At 48.7% G+C, this 16790-nt stretch overlaps 1 protein-coding gene across 1 annotated transcript; it reads left to right on the forward strand.

Annotated features, from left to right (window-relative positions):
• Positions 1-1528: 1528 nt before the first annotated feature.
• Positions 1529-15589, forward strand: LOC142909412 (rho GTPase-activating protein 5-like). Its single transcript, XM_076059729.1, has 5 exons — positions 1529-1621; positions 3880-7726; positions 8595-8705; positions 13532-13690; positions 15170-15589. Exons 2-5 carry the CDS (start codon positions 4082-4084, stop codon positions 15338-15340), a joined length of 4086 nt encoding a protein of 1361 aa, XP_075915844.1. The 5' UTR covers positions 1529-1621; positions 3880-4081; the 3' UTR covers positions 15341-15589.
• The last annotated feature ends 1201 nt before the right edge of the window (positions 15590-16790 follow it).

Genomic DNA, 16790 nt, shown 5'->3' on the forward strand with positions numbered 1-16790 from the left:
TACACTGTGTGTATACTGTGTGTGTGTACACTGTGTGTGTATACTGTGTGTATACTGTGTGTGTGTACTGTGTGTGTGTACTGTGTGTGTGTACACTGTGTGTGCACTGTGTGTGTACACTGTCTGAGTGTACACTGTGTGTGTGTACACTGTGTGTGTATACTGTGTGTGTACACTGTGTGTGTACTGTGTGTGTGTACTGTGTGTGTGTGTACACTGTGTGTGTGTGTACACTGTGTGTATACTGTGTGTGCACTGTGTGTGTACTGTGTGTGTCTATACTGTGTGTGTACACTGTGTCTACTGTGTGTACACTGTGTGTGTGTGTGTACACTGTGTGTGTACTGTGTGTCTGTGTGTACACTGTGTGTGTGTATACTGTGTGTGTATACTGTGTGTGTGTACACTGTGTGTGTACTGTGTGTGCGTACACTGTGTGTGTGTACACTGTGTACTGTGTGTGTGTACACTGTGTATATACTGTGTGTGTACTGTGTGTGTGTACACTGTGTGTGTGTACACTGTGTGTGTGTACTTTGTGTGTGTACACTGTGTGTGTACAGTGTGTGTACACTGTGTGTGTACTGTGTGTGTATATACTGTGTGTGTACACTGTGTGTGTGTACACCGTGTATATACACTGTGTGTGTGTACACTGTGTGTACTGTGTGTGTGTACACTGTGTGTGTGTACACTGTGTGTGTGTACTGTGTGTGTGTACGCTGTGTGTACTGTGTGTATACTGTGTGTATACACTGTGTGTGTGTACACCGTGTATATACACTGTGTGTGTACACTGTGTATTGTGTGTGTGTACACTGTGTGTACTGTGTGTGTGTACGCTGTGTATATACTGTGTGTGTACTGTGTGTGTGTACACTGTGTGTGTGTACACTGTGTGTGTGTACTTTGTGTGTGTACACTGTGTGTGTACAGTGTGTGTACACTGTGTGTGTGTGTACTATGTGTATACTGTGTATATACTGTGTGTGTACACTTTGTTTGTACACCGTGTATATACACTGTGTGTGTGTACACTGTGTGTACTGTGTGTGTGTACACTGTGTGTGTACGCTGTTTGTACTGTGTGTATACACTGTGTGTGTGTACACCGTGTATATACACTGTGTGTGTGTACACTGTGTGTACTGTGTGTGTGTGTACTGTGTGTATACTGTGTGTATACACTGTGTGTGTACACTGTGTATACTGTGTGTCACCTCATTAATAGAGGTGAAAAATGAACAATTGAACACGATAATTGGACGAAATTTACAAAACATACAACTTAATAATGGTTTTTCTGATTATTTGCACGGCCAGGGAAGACATTTAAACAAATAAACACAAAGTGTGATGTAAATATCTTGAAGGTGGAACCACAAAATTCATCAACGTCACTAACGGCAGAGTTCATGAACCTTAACCACGTGACACGGGCCGCGTCACCACGGTGACGAAGAGGGTCGGGAATTCTGACCAATCGCGGCGCCCATCGTGGGCGGGGATCCAACGGGGCCAACCCGGAAGTGCAGCGCGAAGAAATCTCGGCCTAGCGGCGGTGACCGCGCGCCTCACAAACAGCAGCAGCAGCCTCCTCGTGGTCAAACATTCACTTGAGGTGACCTCCTCCTGCTGCTGCTCCTGCTCCTCCTGCTCCTGCTGCTGCGTGTTGTGTCTACTGCTGCGTGTTGTGTCTACTGCTGCTGCTACTGCTGCGTGTTGAGTCTACTGCTGCGTGTTGTGTCTACTGCTGCTGCGTGTTGTGTCTACTGCTGCTGCTGCTGCTGCGTGTTGAGTCTACTGCTGCTACTGCTGCGTGTTGTGTCTACTGCTGCGTGTTGTGTCTACTGCTGCTGCTGCGTGTTGTGTCTACTGCTGCTGCTGCTGCGTGTTGTGTCTACTGCTGCGTGTTGTGTCTACTGCTGCTGCTGCGTGTTGTGTCTACTGCTGCTGCTGCTGCGTGTTGTGTCTACTGCTGCGTGTTGTGTCTACTGCTGCTGCTACTGCTGCGTGTTGTGTCTACTGCTGCGTGTTGTGTCTACTGCTGTGTGTTGTGTCTACTGCTGCGTGTTGTGTCTACTGCTGCTGCTGCTGCGTGTTGAGTCTACTGCTGCTGCTACTGCGTGTTGTGTCTACTGCTGCTGTGTGTTGTGTCTACTGCTGCTGCTACTGCTGCGTGTTGTGTCTACTGCTGCGTGTTGTGTCTACTGCTGCTGCTACTGCTACGTGTTGTGTCTACTGCTGCTGCTGTGTGTTGTGTCTACTACTACGTGTTGTGTCTACTGCTGCGTGTTGTGTCTACTGCTGCGTGTTGTGTCTACTGCTGGTGCTACTGCTGCGTGTTGAGTTTACTCGCCAGGTCTGCTCAACCCCCGGCTGCGGGGGGAGGGGGGGTCACGTGAGGGGGGGGGTCACGTGAGGGTCACACGCGAGGGAGGAGGGGGGTTAAGTTAATTAATAAGTTAATAATTAAATAAATTTGCCAAGACAACTGTTTACAAACTTGACCAGTGCAGCTTGTTTTAAAGTGATACATTTTGACTCGTGTTTTTTTCTCAATGAGGACGTTGATCGTGGGACCATTGTTCTACCGTGCTTTAGGTTTGACCAAAAGGCGATTTCCCGGCTCATAATCCACCAAATGTTTTGCATTGGACACGTATTGAATTTGTTTAACTTGACCGTGCGTGAGCAAGGGGTCCTTGTCTGTCAACAACGCAGAGAGCGACACGCAAGTCAGCCCACAGACAGCGATAGGGGCCTTGCCACATAACGCCAGCATTTGTGCCGATGTGCAGAACGCAAGCTTCTTAGACGTATCCACAGCGGTTTCTTCTTCTTCAGGGAAACTCTGATAGGCAGGGTGGGGTGGGGTGGTTTGTTCTAAACATGTTTGGCCTTTTTTATTTTATTTCGTTATATTTTTTGTTTGGTGAGCGTTCGTTTGTGCCGTACCACCCCAAATAACATCACCGCTAATTTCCCAGGCAGCCCTGCCCACCGAAGGTCACGTGGCTTAGCACGAAGGTCACGTGGCTTAGCACGAAGGCCACGTGGCTTAGCACGAAGGTCACGTGGCTCAGCACGAAGGTCACGTGGCTTAGCACGAAGGTCACGTGGCTTAGCACGAAGGTCACGTGGCTTAGCACGAAGGTCACGTGGCTTAGCACGAAGGCCACGTGGCTTAGCACACGCGCGCGCGTTTTAAAATAAAGTTCTGTTAAAATCCTGATGTACGATTTACCTCACGTGCGGTTCCACGTTACAAAACCATTGTGATCCTTATTCTTAGCTCTTTCGGTAAAGTCACGTTGAAGGGAAACAATAAAATAATAAAATATATACAAAACAATAAAAATTATCACGACGTTTCGACCATAACACAAACGGTCGTCATCAGGTGTGATAATTTTTATTGTTTTATATATATTTTATTATTTTATTGTTTCCCTTCAACGTGCCTTTACCGAAAGAGCTAAGAATATGAATTACTGCAGTCACGAAAGCTTTAAATCAAACCATTGTAATCCTGCTAAAGGCTTGTTTGACGTCTTGTAGTGACGTCTACCGTTAGAGCGTCAACTGTGATGTCCCAACTGGGAATTTATTGGTGCCGGTATGAGGCGATCAGACATCTCCCTGCCTGTACTCACAGATTTACATGTGCTTGTTTGAGAACAACGTTTTATTTTTCCTGGGCTCACCTCGGCACATCATCGGTGTATTTTAAACATTGCCGTCACATAATCATTGTGACAATCGTGTTTAATTTCCATTAAATTTCACCGCGTTAAATAACTAATCTCTCAATGCAAGCGGAACGTTCTTTTTTAAAAATATTTTAAATGTCCTCTGTGGTTTTTTTGTGTCTTTCAGAAACAATTGTTCATCTGGAAAAAAAAAAAAACATTTAAAGGACCTCGTTGTCGGTGAACATTTTTTTTGTTCAAGTAATTTCTATTACCGCCAGTCACGTGGGAAAATATTGGTTTGCAAGTGCAACGAAAGAGCCAAAGTAATCATCACGACGTGTCGCACGGAACCGTAACTGCCCTTGTTCTCGTGCAATAGCGGTGCGATGTCACATGCACCGCGGCGATGTCAAGGCAGCAAGGAAACGCGGACCTACAATATCAGTGTCGTCGGTCTTTCCGGGACCGAGAAGGAGAAGGGAAGCTGTGGAGTAGGCAAGTCGTGCCTCAGCAACAGGTTCTCAAGGCCAAGAGCAGACGACTATCACACGGAACACACTTCGATACTGAGCCAAGTTGATTTCGGCGGTCGGGTCGTGAATAACGACCACTACCTTTACTGGGGCGGGGCAACGCGCACCGCTGACGGGGGACGAGAGTACGCCTTCAACGTTGTCGAACAAACCGAATTTGTTGACGACGCCACTTTCCAGCCACACAGGAGCTCCGACTCCCGGCATTACGTCAAACGCGCGGCCGCCACCAGGCTCGCCTCGGCCGAAAAGCTCATGTACATTTGCACTGACCAACTGGGAGTCGAGCAAGATTTTGAGCAGTATCCAATGCCCGACGGTAAGCTGCACATTGACGGCTTCTTGGTGTGCTTCGATGTCAGCGTTTCCGCGCAGAGAACGCTGCGAGATCAGTTGAGGTTTCTGGAGGAGTTGGTGTCGCAACTTGTGAAATTAAAGAAGCCCATTTTGTTGGTTGCCACAAAGTGTGACGTGTTGGATGAGCAGCACCTGAAGGAACTTCGAGCGTTTGCCTCTGGGAAAAAAGTTCGCCTGCCGATAGTCGAGACGTCAGCAAGTGACAATGTGAATGTGTCGGCAGCATTTCTGACCCTTGCGCAGATGATTGACAAGCCGAAAGGAAAGCCAAAGTTGGTGCCGTTTGAGAAGGCCGCCAAGCAAGTCAAGGAACACCACCAAAGTGCCATTAAGGATTATAATTCTCGGTTGACAAAAATTGTCACAGACTACCGCGTGACCTGGCAGGTGACCGGCAAGCAACTGGATGGCTGCCCGGAGTATGTCCAGCTTGTGGACTTGCTGGGTGCTAACAGGGCTGAAAGTTACTTTCGAGAACACATCACGCGTTTGAAGGCTGCACATATCGAAGGAAAGGTGGCACAATACATCAGCTCTCTGCCCGACGCTTTTGACTCATTGGTCCCTGACATCACGGACATTGAATCCCTCAGCTGGAACGAGGCTTTGCTGCTCTTGCGGAAGAAACCAGAGTTTGGATTGTGGTTTGTCGAGCTGTCCGATGGGGTTTGGACCGACAGCGGTCGCGTCAACGCCGTCGCCGACGGGCGTGTCCCCGTTGCGTTTTTGCGAGAGTTCGGCCCTTCGCATTTCCAAGCCCACGTGCGGAAATTGCAGGTGCTGAGGAAGAAGGAGGAAATGAAGGGAGCCCTTCGCGACACGTTGGAGAATTCTGGCGAGGTGTTGCCAGGGAGGCCGTGGGATGACGCACGGTCGTTCCTCATCGACGAGGAGGGCTCGCGGACGCCGTGCGGGCGAGGGCGCGTTTCAATCTACCGAGAGTGCCGAGGCAAGATGACGGATGAAGCGAAAGACGAATACCAGGAGCTGCTCCTCGAGCGCTCGGAAACGTTCGCCGGCGTGGACAGAAACGAAGCGTTTGACCGCGACGAGATAGCGGAGATTCACCAGGACCTGGAACGTGACGGTCGCCACGAGGCGCTCAAGTGGGCGCCTGCCTTGAGAGATGCGCTGATCCTGAAACACGTGTTCTCTGTTCGTCACCCAACCAGGGAGTCTTGCTTCAGTAAAGATAAGTGCACTGACCTGCAAATTCCGCTGCTTCTCTCAAGTGCTATTCCCAAATTGGTAAGCAAACGTTCGGAATCTTTAATCAATTTTGACAGTGCGGATGCATTTGATGTCATAATATTCGGTAGAGATGGCCTCGCAAGCAAACTTTGCAGCGAAATCAAACAGCAATCGGCCGGAAATGAGTTTACGGTGAATGGGAAGGTTTATGAGTTGGAACTGAAAGCAATGGATGGAGATGTGACGGGCTTTGCAAACATCATGCAGAGTAACGTTTCTCAGCCCAGCGGATGTCTGTGTGCTTTCAACTCATTGAAATCGTTAAATTACATCGTGGACAGCCTAGGAAGAGTGAATTCTTGTGCGTCCTTCATAAAGAAGGATGGCCTCTCGAGCTGCATTCCTGTTGCTTTGATGCTGGCAAATCAGAAGGACGTTACAGACAGAAAGCTGCCTTTGCTACGACAGCAAGCCCAGCATGCGGCCGACAAGCTACAAGTCTCTTTTATCGATTGCTCTTCTGAGATGTCATCTCCAAAACAATTCCATGAAACACAGATCAAATGTGCCCTGAGTCAGATCGTAAATGCTTGCCAGAACACGACCCTTCTGCCCGACCAATTCAGCAGCCCAGAGTCTGGCGCGCCCGACGTGAACATCACCATGTGTCTGATGTGTGGAGACCCTTTCAACATTGGCACGGTCCTAACGCCCTTTATGGAATTCTGCAGCAGTGGGCATCCTGCTGGCAACGACTGCATGAATCTAGAAATGTCTGTGGGAATGCAGAGCAGAAGGATCAAGGTTACCGTCATCTCTTACCACGCAGCAATGCTGAAGCGAGAAGAGCTCACCCATGGCTACGTTTTGGTGTATTCTGCCAAAAGAAAAGCTTCCTTTGCAATGCTTCGAGCATTCCTCTCCGACGTAACAGAGGCCATTCCAGTTCTGCTCGTGGCCATCACTGACAGCTCCGCAGAGTTTCTGGAAAATGCGCTGGCAAGAGAGCTTTTCCCCAAGGGCAGCCGTATTGCGAATGAGATCGGAGCTGAGTCCATTGCCGCACCCGCACAGCCGCATTTTCACCGACAGAAGGAATATCTGAAGACGTTTTTCACCAAAGTTTTGGAGACGAAGGCTGTGGTTGAAGACGACTACAAGAGTGGCCGCACTTTGGAATCGCGCAACGAAACGCCGCGGCAGGTGTCATTGCCGTCATTGACATCGCCACCCGAGAGCGACGATGACGAGGGCCAGCCTCGGTATGGCACAACGAGCGATGAAGCTCAGCTTATTCCAAGCACCACGCCCCGTGTAAAATCCACGGATGCGGGGGGGAATATGAATCCACTCACGTGCGCCAACATAACGAGCCAAGACATCGAGAGGACACGCAAGAAGTCGCTCCCTCCTCCGAAACCCAAACCCGTTATGGAGAGGCCGCAGGTAAACAAATCGGAGCCCAAACTTCTCGAGAAGATAAACGGCAGCGTCCGCAAGGCACCCGTGAGACCTCAGGGCCCTCCGAAAGCTCCCGTGACGTCACCGGCGGACTCGGAGTCAACCAAGCTTCCGCCAGTGCAGGGTGGCGAGATGCAGTCGATGGCGAAGCCGTTGGATCGTGCCAAAGCGGCGGGGCCGAACGGAGACGGTGCCGACGGCGGCGGCCCGCTTGAGCGGAGGCCGAGAGACCGGCGGCAGGCGAGGAGAAACCGCCCGTGCGGGTTCAAGTCCAGGAGAAAGCAGGCGGACCCCGCAGACGCAATCCGGCGTCACGCCGCACGCCCCTCCGATGCCGGCGACTCCGAGCCGCTTCTGTCGCCCTCGGAGCGCGACCGTCCGGGCCTTGACAACCCCGCCGCGCAGTTCCATGACGAAGTATCCGGCGGCGACGGCGGCGGAACGAGAAGAGAGAAAGGTGCACAGGACGAAAGGGGAGGCGAGGCCGAAGTGAGTGGTGCGATGTTGTTGTTGTTGTCCCTCGTGAGATTTTCTTTCTCCCAGCCACACGCCGTACGTTTTAGGGCTCATGCCCATGACGTATTTACTTGTGAAAAAAATGTCGCCTTGTCTAGTTACGGCAAACGCAAGGCAGTGTTGTGGTGGGCATTTTCACAAATTGGACAACTTAAAAATGTAGTAATAGGTTTTACCCTTTTAACAGGCACAAAAACTGACACCTTTATTCAAGGCATCATGTTTGCAATAACCACAACACAAGCAGTCAAAATGCAAACAAAAGAGACAACTCTGATAATAATATTGGCACTGTCCTTGAATTTGATTGGTCCACACCCGAGACGGCTTTTCTTAGAGCCTAGTCTCCACTGGTGTTGGACCAGAAGACGCCAAAAGGCGTACAACTCAAAAACAGCGCACTATCAGAGTATTGAGGGCTCGGGGTGAGCAATTACATTATGAGACCTCCTTTGCCAGTAACAAGATATAGTAATAGGTTTTACCCTTTTAACTGGCACAAAAACTTAAAAATGATTAAATTCATGTGGGGTGTCATTTTGAAGGCGATCAATATACATTTTTGTAAACGTGGTTTAACAATTAATTTATTGAATGATTTGCCGATTCAATGAAAATGAACGCGCACCACGTGCTCGCCGCGCGACAGCTGCGAGGTCTAGCACGAGGAAGTAAACATTATAAGGTGCCGTACCTCTTAACCTTGAACTATTTGGTCATCAGACCTCCCTTTAGAGAATGAATGGATGTGAGGCTACGAGGCAGGGGGAGACGTATTTTGCACTATCTTGGCAGTCGCAGGCGTTCATCTCGCGGTAATGTTGCACGGTTCCATTCCCAGCACCGCTTCCCAGACTGCGTGCGCGAGGACTCGACCGGCGACACGTGCGCATGTGTGCGCACCCTCTCCCATTCCGCCAACCTGCAGTACTGCGAGTTCGCCGACACGGAGGTGATGAAACGCACCACAACCCCCCACCCACCCCCATCCCAACGGAGGCAGGCGTTGGCACATATGCATTGCTAAGATCCCCCATATAGCCACAATAGACGTTTGGGGCAAGCGGTGCTCACGACCGCCTAATGAAGGCCTGGCATGGCACGTGAGGGGGTGGGTGGGCCAGCGACACGCCCGGGCCTCCTTCAATGTCACCCCAGTGGTGATGTTTACACATTGTAGCGGGCACTTCTTTGAGGCTGAGTCGACTTCAAGACCCGTCAGATATCCGCCAAGGTTTTTTGCTCACGAGTGGGAATTGAACTCGGGTCGCCGGGTTCGTAGCAGAGTGCGATAACCCGCTGCGCCAGCAGCTACCCCACATAGGCGCGCACACACTGCTCAAGAGGCGTAACAAGGCAACCTCACGCTTTGTCTAAGGGCAGTGTGATCTGCCTGGCGTTGGCAAATGGAGAAAGCCACAGATCCTGGTGCAGTGATCTTTTGGGTATCGCTGCGGTTATTCGCTCTTGACTCGCAATGAGAAGGTTGTACATTTATTTAGAACATCGTCCCTTCCAGGCCTGATGACATTAAAACTACGTTATTAAATTATTCCACCTCCATTGTTTACCGAGACAGAGAGCTGCTCAGTGCTGGTTCGAATGGGGGAATTAACGACAACTATTTTTAACAGTGCAAGTAACATAACATGTTTTTAAGAGTAATTTTTTTTATTGTAGATCGCCAACTCTGAATACATTAAAATATTGTATTAAAGAAATTCTGCTCCGAGTTTCTAGTGCACCACATGGAAAGCGATGTGCCATTTGGAGGCGGTACAGCAAGTAGGTTAACAAGTTTAGCGATTAAGGATTCTCCCCTTGTGCGTCGGGGCTTTCTCCGGGCATTGCGGTTTCCTTTCAAGTGAAAAAAAAAATCATCTCAATTGGCCCAATGTTGAATTTTGATTTAAAGCTTTCGTGACTGCAGTAATTCATATTCTTAGCTCTTTCGGTAAAGTCACGTTGAAGGGAAACAATAAACATCTTGATCTGCACTGGTTCCATCAATAATAACAATAAAAGATTGTTTTATATATATTTTATTATTTTATTGTTTCCCTTCAACGTGACTTTACCGAAAGAGCTAACAATATGGCCCAATGTTGTAAGCGGAATCTACTTTAATAAACAACAACGCGATGCTTGCGTCTGAGGCAGTTGACGTGGAAGTTGAATGGTGTGTATGTGGTATTTGACGATGGCGTGGAACGCCACATGGACACGGCTGGGATATTGCCACCGACTTCCCAAGCACAGAGACATACATGAAGAAGAAAGAGGCTTTCGTGGGCGAATGATTTTGAGCTCGCCGCTTAATGCAACGCAGCAATCCCCAAGCACAGCGGCACGGCAGATTCCCCCCACTCCTCTTATCCTGACGACGATTTGCTTGCTCGCGTTGCGATCGAAATGTGGCGATATATTTTTTTACACCGTTGGAAACCTCATTTGCCAGTAACAAAATATGATAATTGTTTTTTTACCCTTTGTTGTATATATAGGTGTTATGAAAATTGCTGAAAATAATTAAAATTAAATGAAATTTGAGATTTGCATAATTTTTCCGAAATTATGTTAATCAGTGTAATTATGCACATAAATTATGCTGATTCGAGAGATAATCATATTAATTTATGCGAGTGGGCGTGGTTATGATAATGCAGGTCGTTATGAATTATAAGGTCGAGCCTCGGTGACGAGGATTGTGTTATGAATTGGAATAACGCAATTAATCGTATGCAGTGACGCAGGCGTTGTGAGCGTGAATGAGAGAGAGAGTCGATTCGACTCTGCTCTTTAATTCCGTATTATCGATAAGGATACGATTACTCTCGATTGAACATTATGAATTATGTGTGTTATGGATTATGTGTGGTGATAGTGTGCTTATGATAGGTCCCCAGGATTCAGATCTCATACGCAGAACAATATTATGCAGAATTTCAGGAAGAATCACACACAAACCTTCTGCTTTGATCAATTTTATTTTCTAGCTAACTTAAATTTTTGGATAATATGAAAACTCAATCTCGGGATGTTGGAATTTCAACACAGCGTTAACATGATACCATCACGATTGCGTTGTTTCACCTCGATAGCGGCACCTGTGGTTAATTCCCGACGCGTAACGCAATCGATCGGTTGTTGAGAGAGAGATTAAAAACAAGCGAACTATTCTATCAAAACCTTAACCTTATAATATGCAAACTCGTATTCTTGAATGATTACACAACACGGCACTCGGTCTTTGATTCGTATCCAATCCTTAACACATTCTGATATGCGAAATTATTATGCTTGAAATCGTCAGCACAGTACCACGGCGATGTTCGTTCATTGATTCATCAACGATTATGCAATTAAAGCGTTCGACTGAAATAATTCTGATTGCCTCATCAACGTAGCTCAATGGGTGGCGATGTTTTTCGTTATAAGCTAATAGTTGACGCAGTTATCATGAGTCTTGTATGTTTAATGGGAGGGTTGTTGATTTCTTGCGTTGAGCAAACGCCTAGGTTGATTTCCTTGTCAAAAAAATGTTTGTTCGTTGTGTAGCGGTGGGGGAGTGAGGAGGGAGTGTGGGGGAGGGGCATACGAACGACTGCCAGTTTCTGTCCACCGCTGGCTGGATGAGTCAGCACGACGCTCGCCGTCGTCGCGCCGATGGGTGTTGAGTGCGGGCCCGCTTCCCCCTCAGCCCTGGTGACGCGAAGTTGCGCGCTGTAGCACGCTGGTGGCACGCTGTTGGCACGCGCTGGTGCTGGTGGCACGCTGGTGGCGCGCTGTTGGCACGCGCTGGTGCTGATGCTGGTGCTGATGGCACGCTGGTGGCGCGCGCTCCCTCTCCTTGAAGATGCGCGAACGCGCCCGTGCTGGTTCGCTGATAGCAGTTTCTCTCCACTGCTGGCCGAGCTGCTGCACGCTCTTGCTTGGCGTTGCTGGCCGCGCTCTTTCTCCTTGAAGATGCGCGAACGCGCCCGTGCTGATTCGCTGACAGCAGTTTCCTCCACTGCTGGATGAGCTGCGCCGGTGCGCGCTCTTTCCGCTGCTGTAGTATCTGACGCTGCGCTCGCGGGCGACAGGTCAAGTTTTTCTTCTGCTGAGTGAGTTGAGTCGCACGTGCTCTCTCTGTTGAAGTGTGCGAACGCGCCCGTGCTGGTTCGCTGACAGCAGGTTTCCTCCACTGCTGTATGACTCACTTTTGTTGATACATCGCGACTCATGCGATCCTCGCTACTCAGCGAGGCTCGGAGCCAGCCGCTCCATGCGACTGCTCGTCCTGTGGACGTCTTGACTCGCTGATCTGTCTTGACTCTTGACTTAACTTCACTGACTTTTGAAAATGCGGCTGACCGTTATATTCAAAGACAATTCTCTCTGCGCAGTGGAAAAGGGGGGGGGGGGGGTGGGATCTGTGTGTGTGAGTTCGTGTGTGTGTACAGATGGCTCCTGCGATAACGATCTGTTTGCCCTGGCGTGAAATTCCTCTCTCGCGCTCTTCGGGAGAGACAAAGGTGGTCGGGAGTACCTATGTCTTTATACTTTGGACTTTATATTTCTCAAATACCAGGTGGTCCCATGTTCGCCAAGACTCGTGTTTGTAACTACGTCCTCCCGACACCCCTCTCGGGTTACCGAGGTTCGCATTGATATGATAGAGTTATTAGAAAGAAAAATAATTTTCATCCTGAGTTTAAGAGGTCCGTTTCCAGAATGTTGGAATCCATATCCCTTGGTTCTGTAAGGTTCTATAATGGAATATCGTTTAAGGTTAACACGTTATTATTAATGTTATATTGCAATTTTCTTTAAAACTTGTTTGCCTGGTTGCCGTGTGTGGGGTGGGGTGTGTCTCCTCATCAAACCCGGCTGGCTTTTCCAGATGGCCCCTTGTGATAAGGTGTAATTCCTGCTTCTCCGCACTGTGAGAGAGACAAAAGTGGTCGGGGTTGCTTGGGATATTGTTTAAACTCTTTCGTAAGTTTGCCCGTTCGCCTCATTCCTTCTCGATAACCTTTGATGTGACTCGGTATTTTGTCTCCAAGCTTTGTTTTAACAGTAAAAGTATTAAAGGTGAAAATCATTTGATAGCGAATTAATTATTGGATAATAATTCACTGATGTATCTGGTGGCCTCGTCTTGATTGGAGTGAGCGCGAGGACCGCTAACTTTAGCTCATTCTTGTTATTGCATTTAAAATTTGAACCGTTGTTTTAATGACAAAGGAAAAAAAATATATGGTTTAACCCGTGGGCGTCCTCGTTTCCGGCTTGCGGAGGGCTTCCCTCTGCGTGACCTCCCTTAGGGCATATCAAACTCTTGTTCATCTGGAGATCTTCGCAGATAGCTGCTAACATCCTCGCCTCGAGAGTTTTATTATTTCTTTATTTTTTTAATGCTCTGTTTATGATCGACATCTGGTTTTTCGTGTGCCTGGCTTACGGGTTTTATTGATTATTTTTTTTGTTTGTTAAAAAAATATATATAACGCAAATATTATTGTTAATATCAATTTTGGAAAAGGCTCATATACAACACCTTTTATCTTGCGTTCTGACCGTAGGTATTGTGGTCAATGTAAACATGATTCCTCGTAAAAAAGGTGTCAGTTTTGTTGCCAGATAAAAGGGTAAAAAACCAATTATCATATTTTTTTTGTTCACTTAATTTATGTTATCATTTTATCGTTCTACCAGCGTCGACTTTACCGAAAGACCCGAAGAATATTTGTCTGCACCTCCTCGCTGCCCGCCCCCCCCCCCCCCCCCCCACAGGAGTTTGTCCAAGCCTACGACACGACCGGCGACCCGGATCGGCTGACCGACGTCGCCGGGGGCGTCGACCCCCCCGGCGCTCGTGAACCAGCGGCTCATCGCGCTCCGGCCGGCGTGCCACGGCCCCGGTGGCCGCACGCCCGGGGAGCTCGACCCGGGGTGAGAGTTTCGATTTGAAGCTTTCGTGACTGCGAGGATTCATCTTCTTTGGTTCTTACGGTAAAGTCACCACCACGTAGAATGAGAATAAAATTATAAATTGATAAATTAAAATAACACAATAAAAATTCTCACGACGTTTCGGCCACAACACAAGCGGCCTTCATCAGGTGAAGGGACGAGACTGTCTGGAGGACAGCGCTGGAGCGAACACAGCCACGCTCAGATCGCGACCTTTAAGCTCTTAGAGTCGCGGCATCTCTTCAGAAAGGTGAGAGACTCGATTAGTTGAGCCTTCTTATCCCGGAGTCTGTTGAATGATCTTAAGGTTGTGTGGAATCCCTCCCCGTAGAGGCGATTAAATTTCGATTTAAAGCTTTCGTGACTGCAAGGATTCATCTTCTTTGGTTATTTCGGTAAAGTCACCACCACGTAGAATGAGAATAAAATAATAAATTGATAAAATAAAATAACACAATAAAAATTCTCACGACGTTTCGGCCATAATACAAGCGGCCTTCATCAGCGGGGTGAGAGGTCGCGGCGACGAGCGGAGGTGACCCCCTCCCACCGAGCTTTGAGCCGTTCTCGGTTGGGTTGACGGAACCAGCGCGGGTCAAGATGAAGCTGTTGGAGCTTGGGATAAATAAAGTGGCATCTTGTTGACTTCAAAGCAAGAGGGGCTCTTGGCCAGGATGACGTAGGATGATAGCATTCGCACAAGACTTGATTGATGGAATGGCACCCAAAGGAGAAAACGCTCCCCTTTAGCAGTGACCGTGGAGCCAGATGGAGATGATCTCATGCGCAGGAGCGCAGTTCTGGCATTGCAGGATTATGAAGGATCGGTTAGCCGTGGGAGGGGAGACCATTTAGAACACGGCCGATCGCGACATATTCGCGTTTTTTCAAATGCAGCCGGTCTTAAATTAATTCAGAGATCGTCACCCTGGCAGAAAGTCAAAAATCAATCTTAAAACAAGGCCACCAAAAGTATCGCGAGCCTCGCGGCTCTCACGGCGTCTTCTTTGGTTCTTTTGGTAAAGTCACCTCGTAGAATGAGAATAAAATAATAAATTAATAAAATAAAATAACACAATAAAATTCTCACGACGTTTCGGCCACAACACAAGTGGCCTTCTTCATGTGAAAGGAACGGACCTGTCGGGACGACAGAGCCTCAACTTCAGCACCATGGATAGCTACGAGCCCCGTTCAGACGGACGAGTTCATAGCTCGTTGCTATCCGTGGTGCTAAAGTTGAGGCTTTGTCAGGTCTGTTCCCTTCACCTGAAGAAGGCCACTTGTGTTGTGGCTGAAACGTCGCGATAATTTTATTGTTTTATTTTATTATTTTATTATCATTCTACGTGGTGACTTTACCGAAAGAACAAAAGAAGATGAATCCTTGCAGTCACGAAAGCTTTAAATCGAAATTCTCACAGCGATTGGTGGGTTTTATCGTTCTCCTCGTTGCAGCTTCGAGTTCGGCCCGGCGGCCGTTTCTCCGGGGAAACCTTTCGCCCGGAGGGCGCCGCCGACGACGCCGCCGCCGCCTCCACGCCTCCTCTGACACGGGCGGTCCACTCGGCGTTGCCCTCGGTGATACCCCCCCGGTCCACGCCGAACTGGGGGAATGCACAGGTGTGAATGCCGATTGTTTTGTTGTTGTCGTTGTTGTAGTTGGTGTGTGCCGCGTCTGTGCCAGTTGTTTTGTTAATTTTCGACTTAAAGCTTTCGTGACTGCAAGGATTCATCTTCTTTGGTTCTTTCGGTAAAGTCACCACGTAGAATGAGAATAAAATAATAAATTTATAAAATAAAATAACAATAAAATTCTCACGACGTTTTGGCCCCGACACAAGCGGCCTTCATCAGGTGAAGGGACGAGACTGTCTGGAGGACAGCGCTGGAGCGAACACAGCCAAGCTCAGACCGCGACCTTTAAGCTGTGTGAGAAGAAACAGAGCGCCTTGACAAAGGAATTAGCATTGAATTTAGGATTGAAATAGCTGAGTGATTAGCTTGTGACTGGTCACAGAAATGGCTATGTTAAAGTCAAAGCATACACATCCAATGCTAATTCCTTTGTCAAGGCCCTCTGTTTCTTCTCACACAGCTTAAAGGTCGCGGTCTGAGCTTGGCTGTGTTCGCTCCAGCGCTGTCCTCCAGACAGTCTCGTCCCTTCACCTGATGAAGGCCGCTCGTGTTGTGGCCGAAACGTCGTGAGAATTTTATTTTATTTTATCAATTTATTATTTTAATCTCATTCTACGTGGTGACTTTACCGAAAGAACCAAATAAGTTGTTTTGTTAATGTCATTCACGTGTTCACTTTTAACTGCGCCCCCACGTGCCGAGTGCCGCGCACGGTTTCCCACGTCTCACTCGCCTCAGCCAAGTCGCCGGCCGTAAGTCAATTTGGAAGCTTTGTGATGTATCGTTGTGGTTCAACCAAATTGGTCCACAGCTGCAGCAGATTGCATTGCGGCTGGCACGTCTACACAGCTCATCGGGCTCGTGCTGAGCAATGTCTCGTCACGCTCCAAGTGCCATTGGACGCTCTCTGTTACAACATTCTCCTGCGGAGGGAGGGAGCTAGTAGGAACGTGTTGGGTTGCTCGGTCAATGGCCAGGGTCAACAACGGCGGCACCACCACGTGGTGTGTTCAGCACCACGTGGTGTATTCAGCACCACGTGGTGTATTCAGCACAATATGCACGACTGTGAGGGCAGGCACAAGCCGGGGTGAGTAGGTGAAACGTTGAGTTTATAAGGACACCACGGGGTGACCAGCCCCTCCCCACCCAGCCCCTCCCCACCCTCCCCTCCTCACCCTCCCCTCCCCACCCATCCCCTACCCACCCAGCCCCTCCCCACCCAGCCCCTCCCCACCCAGCCCCTCCCCACCCTCCCCTCCCCACCCAGTCCCATCCCTCCCATTTGTGGATGCACGACGGACTGACACAACAATAATCCCCTGTGGGCTGGTGGTGTAATAACCAGGAGGTTCCTACACAGTATTATTTATGCAGCACTAGAAGACACTTATGTCAAACAAGAAGCATTAGTCCTGATATAACGTGTTAATTTACCGAT

Source organism: Petromyzon marinus, unplaced genomic scaffold (assembly GCF_048934315.1).
Source record: "Petromyzon marinus isolate PM22_M1 ecotype Great Lakes invasive population unplaced genomic scaffold, UKy_Petmar_22M1.pri1.0 PM_G_Scaffold_120, whole genome shotgun sequence".
Lineage (NCBI taxonomy): Eukaryota > Metazoa > Chordata > Hyperoartia > Petromyzontiformes > Petromyzontidae > Petromyzon > Petromyzon marinus.

What these genes read in the sequence shown, in the direction of transcription:
- LOC142909412 (XM_076059729.1), top strand. Translation starts at nt 4,082, where the DNA reads ATGTCACATGCACCGCGGCGATGTCAAGGCAGCAAGGAAACGCGGACC. An exon ending in GCGAGTTCGCCGACACGGAG is followed by an intron (nt 8,706 to 13,531) that starts GTGATGAAACGC and finishes CCCCCCCCACAG; the next exon opens with GAGTTTGTCCAAGCCTACGA. An exon ending in CCCGGGGAGCTCGACCCGGG is followed by an intron (nt 13,691 to 15,169) that starts GTGAGAGTTTCG and finishes TCCTCGTTGCAG; the next exon opens with CTTCGAGTTCGGCCCGGCGG.